The sequence below is a fragment of the Centruroides sculpturatus genome, unplaced genomic scaffold (assembly GCF_000671375.1).
Source record: "Centruroides sculpturatus isolate CEXI.00-Female unplaced genomic scaffold, Cexi_2.0 scaffold782, whole genome shotgun sequence".
Taxonomy (NCBI): Eukaryota; Metazoa; Arthropoda; class Arachnida; order Scorpiones; family Buthidae; genus Centruroides; species Centruroides sculpturatus.
This window is the reverse complement of record NW_019384980.1, coordinates 186,749-199,888: the sequence shown is the minus strand read 5'-3', so window position 1 is coordinate 199,888 and position 13,140 is coordinate 186,749. Positions and strand designations below refer to the sequence as shown.

The 13,140-nt window shown below is 26.4% G+C and overlaps 1 protein-coding gene and 1 pseudogene across 1 annotated transcript in view; one reads left to right on the top strand and one right to left on the bottom strand.

The window, feature by feature from the left end:
• Positions 1 to 7,965, bottom strand: part of LOC111632767 (proteasome subunit beta type-2-like) — a 31,002-nt gene extending 23,037 nt beyond the window's left edge. The window contains exon 1 of the mRNA XM_023377288.1: positions 7,772 to 7,965. Within this exon, the coding sequence (XP_023233056.1) occupies positions 7,772 to 7,862 (91 nt within the window). The 5' untranslated portion in view covers positions 7,863 to 7,965. The remainder of the gene's footprint in view (positions 1 to 7,771) is intronic.
• A 284-nt stretch (positions 7,966 to 8,249) lies between these two features.
• The window catches only part of LOC111632768, a 50,597-nt pseudogene continuing 45,706 nt past the window's right edge, over positions 8,250 to 13,140 (top strand).

Genomic DNA, 13,140 nt, shown 5'->3' with positions numbered 1-13,140 from the left:
ATATTTTATATGTATATAATGATACTATTTTTCTTGAAGATATTCAGATCTTTAACATTGTTATGTTATCAAAACATTACATTAAGATTTAAAATACTTAACTTTTGTTACATAATTTAACAAATAAATTAAACAATTTGTAAGAAAAGAATGTCAATACGTTATTAATTATTATAGTAAGAAGTAGATGTATATAGTATGTTAGTAATTATTTTTTTAAATGCAATGATATTGCAAGAATTTTGCAATATCTATTATATATGATGAATAATTTTGATTTTCTAACAAGTTCCTCGTTAGAAAATCAAAATTATGATATTCAATATTAGCTCAGTTCCCTCAAAGAGAAACAGAATTGATTTATCAAAATTTAGAAAATAATTTAATTAGAAAAAAATAAAGAATGAGTTACTTTGAATTTAATTATCTAAACCAGTGGTTCTTAACCTTTTTATACTCGCGGCCCACCAAATACTTCATAACTTTTTTGTGATTACTTTGTTTTAATAATAATTTATATTTGTTAAATTATCTATAATAAATTGATTTTTTTATTATTGCTTTATTTTTTTATATAATAAATGTAAAACATAACTTTATTATTTCATTATCTATTTAAATAACATTCAAACAACACAAACAAACATAAAAACTCATTAATTTTTAACAAAAAATAAAATAAGAAACATTTAAAATTCATAGAAAAAACAAAAAATATTCGAAAATATGTACTAGTGAAAGGCAGCAAATTTAGCATTGCTGCTGAAAACGGGAGGATATTCTATACGAATTTGTATCTGGAATTCCAAGCATTAATAGTTTCTTAGAATTACTTTGGAATAAAAGAAGTAAATACTGCGGTGTAAGTAGCATATTTGCATTTATTTCTTCTGTACTAACAAAGCTGTATGTAGGAAGAAATAAATAAAAAAACTAAATACGAAAACTTTATCTTACTTATTTCACTTTTCAATACGATATTCGGTTATATATCAATTTTGTTTTTATTATATTCTGAAGGAAATTTTGCATAATTTGGCGGCCCCCAACAAACTTCTTATGGACCCCCAGGGGGCCGCAGCCCCCTGTTAAGAAACACTGATCTAAACAACTCCAAATTCATAAAATGGTAAGAATTTTCAATCAAATTTTAAGATCTTTTTCAAAAGTCAATTTTTATAATGCTTATTTACATATATTTTTGCCATCCCTTCTTCAAGAATGATTGGAAATAGAGAAAATTTCTATAACTCGTACTATTTATGAACAGTTCATACATTTACAGAACTTCACTATATTCAGATTATTATTATTATTACAAAAATAATCCTTCATCAAACCCTTTAACCGGTATTAAACAAGAGTAAAATTACATGCAAATGTTTTCAGATCCCTCCCTGGGTCCTTTCTCAAGCAACTAATTTTACTCTTGTTTAATACCGGTTAAAGGGTTTGATGAGGGATTATTTTTGTATTTTAATCTGGTATTTAAAGATTCTTGATTTATTATTATTATTTATTCATTCTCTGTTTTAAATATTTTGGCGGCACCTCTCATTTTGCTTCTTGAGGCAGTTACCTCATTGCCTCACCCATCAAACCAGCCCTATATATAACAAAATGTACTTCTCTATCACTAAAAACATAATGTCTTATATTGGCTCATTCAAATTTAAATTTTACATGTGCATTCTATTTGATGCATTCCAATTTAAAACAAACTCTCTGAACCTGAAGCTGGAATCGGGTAAATTCTGAAAAAGTTTGAAAAGTTTTACACGTTTCGGTGGAAGTTGAAATTTAGTGGTCTATAGCTACTTTACTTTATGATTAGTCAATATGTATTAAAATTCCAATAAATCTAAATTCTCTCCAAAACAAAATTCTATATCAAATTTAATATATAGTAGGCATGCAAGCATCTGCTAACAATACTGAAAGCAAATTGTTCATACATAATTAAACATAAGAATTAAACAGATTGCTTATTTAAGAAAATTGAAAATTATTTAATCCAAAATATTTTCGGTCATTCTTGGGTTTATCGGACAGACCATTCACATTCGTACACTACGGCTGGCTTCATTAATAAAGTACAGTAATACCTCTGTTTTTGTTGACTTCACTTATTGTCGAATTCAATTTTTTTCCACTAAAAATTTGTCAGTTTTGTCAGCATGCCCACGTAATCTCACTGAAAACAATGGGTGACCCATGAGTTTTCCTACTCAGTGAGACGATGTTTCTTGTTGTGTGAGCATTACTCTGCGCATCTAGCCAAACAATTCTATTGCTTTCCTTCCCTTTTAGCTCCATGATGGGAAGTGCCATGTTAAATGTTCATTTATTCTTTACATTAGTCTTCTATATTAATTTCTTACCGTTTTTAGTATTAAACAGTATAGGTAATCTCTATAAAATGTACTTTGATATATATTTTGGAGTGTCTAGAACAAATTAATTGGATTTATATTAATTCATACGGAAATAATTGCCTCGGTTTTCGTCGGTTTCAGATTTCGCCAATTGTCTTCAGACAGATTATCGACGAAAACCGAGGCATCACTGTATTTTACTTAACTTTTGATTTCAACACGGCACAAATTTATACTCCAAACTTTGTTAACTTTCAGTGTTTATGTATGTATTGATATAATGTAGTTATACACATAAATACTGTACTTATGCAGTGTAATTCAATGTTAATGGTAGGCCCTACTCATTGGTATCCTTCTTTCCTGAAAAAAATACTTTTATAACCTGAAAACTTTAAATAATAATCAGTTTATCATTCTAACCTAGAACCTAGAGCTTTTTTGCTCTAGCTTCAACCTAAGACCTTCCTCGTTATCGTTAACTCTATCTACGAATTCAGCNTTGAATACCAAGATACCACCATATTTCATTCATCATTTTTATACATGAAGTAATCATTCATAGGTAAGTTTAATAACACCTAAAAATGTTTAAATAAAGTTTACTAAATGCAAAGATTAATTAAATTAATCTATAAAAAGAAAACACAGCGAAAATCATAAGGACTAAAGTCTAAAAGCAATGACGGCCTGGTTGATAAGAAAGTTAATGCAATTTTTTTCTTCCTTGTCCTATTGGTTTTTGTTAAAATAAACCCAAAAAGCACAAAATAATTTGAAAATTTTGATATTTTAGTTAATTAAAATCTGTGAGCAAATTTGAGATGACACACGCTCTTGAATATATATATAGAAAAAAAAAATACAGTAGAACCTCCATTATCCGGATTGTTAAAAATAAACAAAAATTTTACGAATTTGCTGATTTGCAATTGGCGAATTACGACAGTTTATGTACATGATGGAATGCATAACTTTTTTTGTTTCAACAACGTCTCATCCAGCACAGTGGTCGTAAACTCTTAAATATATTTTACGTATTAATAAAAATATAACTTGACATATGTATTTATAAATAATTTATATTCAAATTATATCATTTCTATGACCAAGGGCGGTGTAAGGCATGGATGACGTGGGCCACCGCCTATGCCTTGCGGTCCGAAGGGCCTCGCGCCTCGAAGGTTTACACATTACTTAAAAGCCGTGAATGCGACGAAAAAATTTTACTTGTCATAATATGATAAATTGTTTGTCAAATTTTTATTCATAAAAATGCAGTATCAACTGCTTTTTATTTTATAAAATCCGTCTTAAAGGATCTTTGAAGATTGGTTCAAAACTAAATGGGTTCCAGAAGTGAGAGATTTTTTGAAAAGTAAGGGGTTACAACAGAAAGCAGTGCTGTTATTAGATAATGTTCCATCTCACCCAAATGAAAGCATATTGAAAACATACAATGGTCATAGGGTTTCAAAATTTTTATCAGCTAATATTACATCTTTAATTCAACCCCTTGGGTTGAATTAAAGATGTAATATTAGCTGGATCAAGGGGTTATCTCATTAATGAAATGACATTATTGCAATGACCTTATTAAAAGCCTTTGCAATGAAGGTGATTGTTTGATTAAATTTTGGAAAAAAATGACAATACTGGATGCGATACATGGTGTAACTCAATCTTGGAACAAAATAAAGCCAATAACACTCGTTCGATTGTGGAGGAAAATTCTACCAAATGTAGAAGGTGATTTTTTGGATTCTATTGAGCCCAAGACAAGTGAAATAGTATCTGAAATAAGTGAGATATGTGCAAATTTACATGGCTTTGAAAATGTTGATAGAGAAAATATTGAAGAATGGTTAGAACATGATTCATGTGATGATGGTTTTCAAATAATGAGTGACATGGATATTATTTCCAATCTCATTCAACCCGAAAAGCAAGAGAATGAAGTTGAAAGTGGAGAAGAAGAAATTATCAATCACATTAGTCACAACATGGCCCTGAATTCTGTTGACACTTTGTTGGAGTACATCGACCAATGGGAATTCGAATATAACGACATAATAGCTCTTAGAAAAATTCGAACTGATATTAAAAAATCATTAAAAGATTCCTGCAAACAAACCAAAATCACAGATTTTCGTAATAATAATGAGCATTAAACATGCTCAAATAATTGTCTGCCTTAGAAATGTATAATATGTTGTATTTTAGAAGTAAATAATTAGTTCGGATTATCCGTGCCACCTCTCTCTACCATTAGCCCGGAAAATTGGGAGTTTACTATAATTATGTTATTCAGAAAAAATATGACTACATTTTAAATTCTGTAAACATTGTGAACATGAAAAAATATAAATTTATATTTTCAAACAAATTCTAATCTGATAATGTTAAATTTTTTCATTAAAAAAAAACAGAAAAGGCTCTTAGAAATCCTGTGCAACATAACATTAAAAGGAAAAAGAAAAATTGAAGAACAATGAGATGAAAAGAATATATATATAAAAGGCCAAGAACTTTCAAACTAACATTTACAAATGGAATTTCATTGCCATGGAGACCATCATAGCAGATTAAAAAAAGTAAATAAATAATAATGTTTCCATGGTAATAATAGAATGCTATAATAATAATTACATTTATATAAATATAAGTTATTAATATAACATGCATTCCACTGTTACTATAAAACTATCCTCTTATAAACTGATATATCAATTTTCATTACAAAAAATTCTTTTCATTAACATCCCTAATGATAAATGTTACAATTCAAAAGCATTTGGACTTTGTTTTTTGAAAAATTTTCATCTCCATTAAAACAGTTTTTATTTCTGTGCGAGCACAATTATCTGGTTAAAAGAACAGTTTAATATATTGAAACAAAATCCACTCAAATGAGAATAATATATTAGATAAAAAATTCATTGAAGAAATTAATGAATTTCAATTATATACTTCTTACCTGTTTCATTTAATAAAACAAATTTGTATAAAACTTTCATAAAAAAGAAAAATACTAAACTGCTATTTTATATAATAAGAATGTAAATTATATTTTGATATTTAGCTCTTTAATATTAAATTAATTTTTCTCTTTGAATTCTAGAAAGTTTTAAAATGAATCATAAGTTATTAATATATTTTATATGTATATAATGATACTATTTTTCTTGAAGATGTTCAGATCTTTAACATTGTTACGTTATCAAAACATTACATTAAGATTTAAAATACTTAACTTTTGTTACATAATTTAACAAATAAATTAAACAATTTGTAAGAAAAGAATGTCAATACATTATTATTTATTAGAGTAAGAAGTAGATGTATATAGTATGTTAGTAATTATTTTTTTAAATGCAATGATATTGCAAGAATTTTGCAATATCTATTATATATGATGAATAATTTTGATTTTCTAACAAGTTCCTCGTTAGAAAATCAAAATTATGATATTCAATATTAGCTCAGTTCCCTCAAAGAGAAACAGAATTGATTTATCAAAATTTAGAATATAATTTAATTAGAAAAAAATAAAGAATGAGTTCCTTTGAATTTAATTATCTAAACAACTCCAAATTCATAAAATGGTAAGAATTTTCAATCAAATTTTAAGATCTTTTTCAAAAGTCAATTTTTATAATGCTTATTTATACATATTTTTGCCATTCCTTCTTCAAGAATGATTGGAAATAGACAAAATTTCTACAACTTGTACTATTTATGAACAGTTCATACATTTACAGAACTTCACTATATTCAGATTATTATTATTATTACAAAAATAATCCTTCATCAAACCCTTTAACCAGTATTAAACAAGAGTAAAATTACATGCAAACGTTTTCAGATCCCTCCCTGGGTCCTTTCTCAAGCAACTAATTTTACTCTTGTTTAATACCGGTTAAAGGGTTTGATGAGGGATTATTTTTGTATTTTAATCTGGTATTTAAAGATTCTTTATTTATTATTATTATTTATTCATTCTCTCTTTTAAATATTTTGGCAGCACCTCTCATTTTGCTTCTTGAGGCAGTCACCTTATTGCCTCACCCATCAAACCAGCCCTATATATAACAAAATGTACTTCTCTATCACTAAAAACATAATGTCTTATATTGGCTCATTCAAATTTAAATTTTACATGTGCATTCTATTTGATGCATTCCAATTTAAAACAAACTCTCTGAACCTGAAGCTGGAATCGGGTAAATTCTGAAAAAGTTTGAAAAGTTTTACACGTTTCGGTGGAAGTTGAAATTTAGTGGTCTATAGCTACTTTACTTTATGATTAGTCAATATGTATTAAAATTCCAATAAATCTAAATTCTCTCCAAAACAAAATTCTATATCAAATTTAATATATAGTAGGCATGCAAGCATCTGCTAACAATACTCAATGCAAATTGTTCATACATAATTAAACATAAGAATTAAACAGATTGCTTATTTAAGAAAATTGAAAATTATTTAATCCAAAATATTTTCGGTCATTCTTGGGTTTATCGGACAGACCATTCACATTCGTACACTACGGCTGGCTTCATTAATAAAGTACAGTAATACCTCTGTTTTTGTTGACTTCACTTATTGTCGAATTCAATTTTTTTCCACTAAAAATTTGTCAGTTTTGTCAGCATGCCCACGTAATCTCACTGAAAACAATGGGTGACCCATGAGTTTTCCTACTCAGTGTGACGATGTTTCTTGTTGTGTGAGCATTACTCTGCGCATCTAGCCAAACAATTCTATTGCTTTCCTTCCCTTTTAGCTCCATGATGGGAAGTGCCATGTTAAATGTTCATTTATTCTTTACATTAGTCTTCTATATTAATTTCTTACCGTTTTTAGTATTAAACAGTATAGGTAATCTCTATAAAATGTACTTTGATATATATTTTGGAGTGTCTAGAACAAATTAATTGGATTTATATTAATTCATACGGAAATAATTGCCTCGGTTTTCGTCGGTTTCAGATTTCGCCAATTGTCTTCAGACAGATTATCGACGAAAACCGAGGCATCACTGTATTTTACTTAACTTTTGATTTCAACACGGCACAAATTTATACTCCAAACTTTGTTAACTTTCAGTGTTTATGTATGTATTGATATAATGTAGTTATACACATAAATACTGTACTTATGCAGTGTAATTCAATGTTAATGGTAGGCCCTACTCATTGGTATCCTTCTTTCCTGAAAAAAATACTTTTATAACCTGAAAACTTTAAATAATAATCAGTTTATCATTCTAAATTATAAAAAGATAATTTCTATTATTTTTATAAAGTGTAAATCACTTCAGTACATTATATTTTCAAAATGTTTGTCACATAAACAGTGACCACAACTTAAAAACATTTTAATATTTTACTAACCTTTTTTCATCATAATTATGTTCTGTGTAACCATTTTATCGGATGCTAACAACACAAAATCATCGAACGTAATTCCTATAAGGCATTCCATTATCGAAATAATTTAAATCTAGAAAATTTCGGCTCGATCCTCTAAACACAGAAGTAACGTGACTTGCAGAAAACACTACGCCAAATACGGCCTACAGATGTCGCTAACCGAAACAAACGTTTTATTAATTAAAATATTTAAAAATTTCTCTATTTTTAATTCTCAAAATAAACTAATTATTAATTTATATTTTAATTAACCGATAATTATATAAATTTTACCTTATAAAATTCTTTAGTAACCGTTTATCAGATTATATTCGATAAGAAAATTAATTTTTAAGACCGAGTAAATGAATTAATTATTTTAATTAAATAATTATAATAACGTAAAAAATAATAATTTATAAATAATTAAATTAAAATGTAATAAATTTTTAAAATAAAAATAATATTTGAAATCGACGAATTGACTCGTCGTATAAAAGCGAATGGTGTTACCGGTTTCATAGAGATCTTTCGAAGTCGGAGGTGGCCAGTTTTCGTCTTACGTGATAATTCAAATATATTTAGCGTAAGTTTTCCTTTATTATTAAATAAATTTAATAATTATATATTAAATTTAAACATAATTAAAACATTTATGTTTATTAAACCGCTCGAAAAACAATATAAATCCAATTTAAGCCTAAAATGGCGCTTTTAGAATGATCTAATTTCGATGACATAAAAAAAAAAAAGGATTACTTAATTAGGTAAAAATTAAATTGATTTAACATCTTAATAAGGTCATTTCGGATTCACTCAATAAGAATTTTACTTAATTCATACCGTATGTATTCTATAGTTATAGTAATGAGTGTATGAAGTCATTTGCCGCTATTGATTAAGGTTAAAGAATGGTAGAAGTTACTTTTAGGTGAATTGTATATATAAATGTATATGCTCCAATCAACTAAAAGTAATCTCTACCATTAAATGTGTTATTTATTATAGACTAGTAGAATAGTATACAAAATGATTATGTATAATAATTTTTTTTCATAAGTTTCAGGATATGTTTATATTTTATATATGAAAATGTATATTAGTTAAGTATATATCAAGATATATAAATTATTATATACTTAATACATATCAAAGGATCAATATATTGAAAAATGATGTTTAGAAAGGAATTTAGAGAAAAATCAATTTTTTTTACTTTTTTGTTTAACTTAATACAGTGGTACCTCAGGTTACGAACGCCCCAGGATACGAAATTTTCAGGATACGACATGAAATTCGTACATATTTTTGCTCCACGATACGAACAAAAACTCACCATACGACGTTACATTAGTTCGCATTTTTCATTTGTTTTTCTTACTACAGTTATTTTTTTAAATGTATTACTTGGCTTTAATTTGAGTATGTTTTTCGCGTTGGAACGAATTATTTGGTTTTACATGTAATCGTATGGGAAAAGATGATCCACCTTACGACATTTTCATGATACGATCTCAGTTTCGGAACGGATTAATTTCGTATCCTGAGGTACCACTGTATACTTTATCTTATTAAATTCTATTTAAATTATAATTTTGATGATGATATGTTTTGTTTAATGAAATATTCTTATGTTCAAATATGTTTCTAATTTGAAGATTTTGTTTTTATCGTCGTAATTCTTAAAGAAGTTAAAATTTTATGTAATATTTTCTTCTTTAAGAATCTTCTTTAGAAAAGACTGTTTTTTTAGCATGATTTTAATATCTAAAAGCTAAAATTTTATTGAAATTTATTTTAAATTGTGGGTTTTTCTTTTATTTATTTATTTTTTTCTTTTATGTCAATCATCAGCACTTAGTCTGGTAGAGAAGATGAATAAATCTGTCAGTGTTAATATACTCTATTTATTTACAGAAAAATTAAATAAATAAATAAATAAATAAATAAATATAAAACATTCTGGAAAAGGGAGATGACGACAAAATTAAAAATTGTTGCATTTCGTGGAGTATTGTGTATTTTCTTTTGTTTTACGTTTCTAAGATGTGTATGTACATATAAATATGCATTTTTAAAATACTAGATATAAACGGGTATGTTTTTTTAATTTAATTTGCAAAATAGATGTGTGGTAAGACATTAGCCTACTGCCATGGAGATTGACTTAAAATCAATTCGGGTCTTCATAATTTATGACAGGTAGTATGGATTGAAGTGTTAGCTATCCGAGCTGGACAACCTCATTTCAGGTTGAACCTATTTTAAATGAATGGAATTTTGATCTGAGTGATAGTTTTAATGCCCTGGTTATGTTGTTGACAAATCAAAATTAAGAGTAATTGGACAGTAGAATGAAATAATTATTATAATTATATGATATGATGAAATGATTAAAAAAAATCATATAATCCTGTTTTTAAATGCATGTTTACACAATATTTTTATTATTTAAAATTAAGTGTCTCCATTTAATTCTAGATATTTTAAAAACAGCTAGTAAAGATGAAATTGAGTTGAAAAATAAATCCCCTGCAATTCCAATCCAAATAATTATAATTGAAACGTTAAAAGCAAAATTTCTCTGCCTATAGAAGCTCCTCTTAGCTTCTATATAATGGAATGTGCAAATAATTTTGATTCTTGCAGAATTAGACAAAACCATTCTGTAATAATAATTTTCTTTTTTTTTATTATTTTTTTTAATTTGAAATAATTCATGATTATGATAAATGTGTATCTTTCTATTTTGATGTTATTTTTCTTTCCTTTAGAATACATTAATTTTTTCTGAAAAATAAGCTTATAATTATATTTAAATACTTTTGAAATTAATATTATTCAATATTGATGTGGAAATTTTAATTTGAAAAAAAAATATATATGTATACTATATTTTGAAATAACATCTTGAGTTTTCCCAAACAGATTGTGTTTAGTAAATTGGATATTGATAAAATTGTTCTATTTTACATTTTTGTGAAACTATATGGATACAGTTTCATTAGAGTGAGAATGCATTTTTGACATTTTGGAATTTGGCCAGGCCTGCATGATATATGTGGACAATTTAGTCATCACAGTTTAAAATTATTCTTTTATTACTTTCAGTTGTATTTTGTATCAAATATTTATTTATGATTCATTATCGGTCTGTATAAAATGTAAATAATCATACTCTTATCATTAGTTATATAGATTGGTTCAATGATTGAAGTAATTCTTATAGAATAAATTGAGTTTAAGTCAAATTTTTAATTATATTGATAATGCAATAAATTTATGTAAATTATAGTTAAGTATTTTGCTTTTAATGCATAAGTCTTTCATTTTGTAACATTATTGTACTTAAATTTTAATGTTCTGGTCTTGTTTAGCTATGAACAGAAAACATACTCGGCAAATTAATAATCAAAATAATCAACACCTAATCCGTTGCCGAGAGAGTGTTCTATTCTTTGAGGTTATTCCATATTTGTTTTTTTCAACTTGAAGATGATCTATGGAGTAGATCGAAAACGTTCGTTTTTTTTTAAAGTAAACTCCCTCGGCAACGGATTAGATGTTGATTATTTTGATTTTGCTTGTTTAGCTAGCTGTTTTCTTAAAATTTGCTTGTGATTCAGTTCTAGGTTTGATGATTATTATTGTTGGATTATAATAACTGCTTGAATGAATGAATCAACTATTAGCTAAGAATTAACATATTAACTGCCACTATTGAAAAACTTTGTTCCCTTGGCCATTCTTTTTTCTATAGATTTGTTCTTTTCATATCAGAAAATCCAAATGTGTTCTTTAAATTGTATTTCTTTTTTAATATTTATGCTAATTTTTGAATGCTTTTTGTTTGAGGGATATATATTATATACTTCAAGGCTTAGATGAATGAATTTACATGTACAGACCATGAATTGCAGTTTGGTACAAGTTTGTTGTGTGTTATTTCTTAAACTACATCTACAGAATGCTAAGGTACTACTGGTAGTCCACAGAGCATATTGTATAATTAGTCACTGAGGCACAAACCTTGTACCTTGAAGAACCAGGGGAAATTTTTAGCAAGTGGTACATCATGGCATATTATATCATGGCTATGCATTAAATTATAAATGATTGTTGGGACGAGATTTAATTTAAATGTCTTTTTTTTTTCCTCTCAATATTTTTGTTGGAAATAAATGGAAAGGACTGAAAATCAGTTTAAAACAAGACATCCTTATACTAGTTGTGTTCCAATATTTAAAAATTAATATTTTAAATCTAGTAATATGCACAAGTATTAAAAAGACTTCTATGAAGATTCAAGTAAACAAAAATTATCAGAAATTCTTACAAAAATTTTTTAATCAGTCTTTCAAAATATAAATTCAAATTAAGTTTTAATCTTATTTATTCAGTGTATTTGTAGATACTCTCCTAAAAATTAGATACTTTGATAATCAGATTTTTAGGAGAGGCTCTATAAATATTTCTTCATTGCAATAAAATTAATAAATTTAACTACTGAAAATAATTTATTTTTAAAATGCTGCACAATAATTCATAGCATAAGTCTTTTGAACATTATTATTTTCATGTATTTAATAATTAAATATAAAAATCAAATTAATGAAATCAATAAGAAAGTAATACAATGAATAAGACAGAAAAGCATTGCCAATGCTTTCCTATATCACTACATTCATCACATGACTATTTTATAACAAGATGATTGAGAAATTTTATATAAAAATGATGTCAAAGTTTGCATATTGTTTAATACTAGACAAGAATATACTTTTTAACTGTATAATCAACTTAAGCGTTTTGGCAACAAAGTTTTTTTCAACTGAAGCAGGTGAGCTCAACTATAAGTGTATAAAGTTTTCAATTGCTGTTATAGCCACAACTGTTTTTCAAAGTTTGTTTTGTTAAGTTTATCAAATATCAGAGATAGGTGTTAGTATATGTAGAAAATCATGTATAAAATATTTTTTAATGTTTGATCTTCTATTGATTCACTCTTTTGAATAGCGTAAATACTTTAATAGTCAATTGTCACTTAATATTAAAAAATCATTTTGTATAACCTTATCTCACCTATTTCTGTGTTATGACAAAAAATGTAATCATCTATTTAATTCTATTGTATATTTTATAAATTAAAATAGCAATATAACATATTGATATAATAAAACAGAATATTGTATTGTAATGAAGATTTATAAATCAAATGACAAATATCAATAAAATTATTAGTAATAATAAGAATATTCTCCCTATAACAAGAATTTATTACTTTTTTATATAGTATTTTAACATTGGAGTGTTATTATTGACATAAATATAACCAATATAAATTATAATTA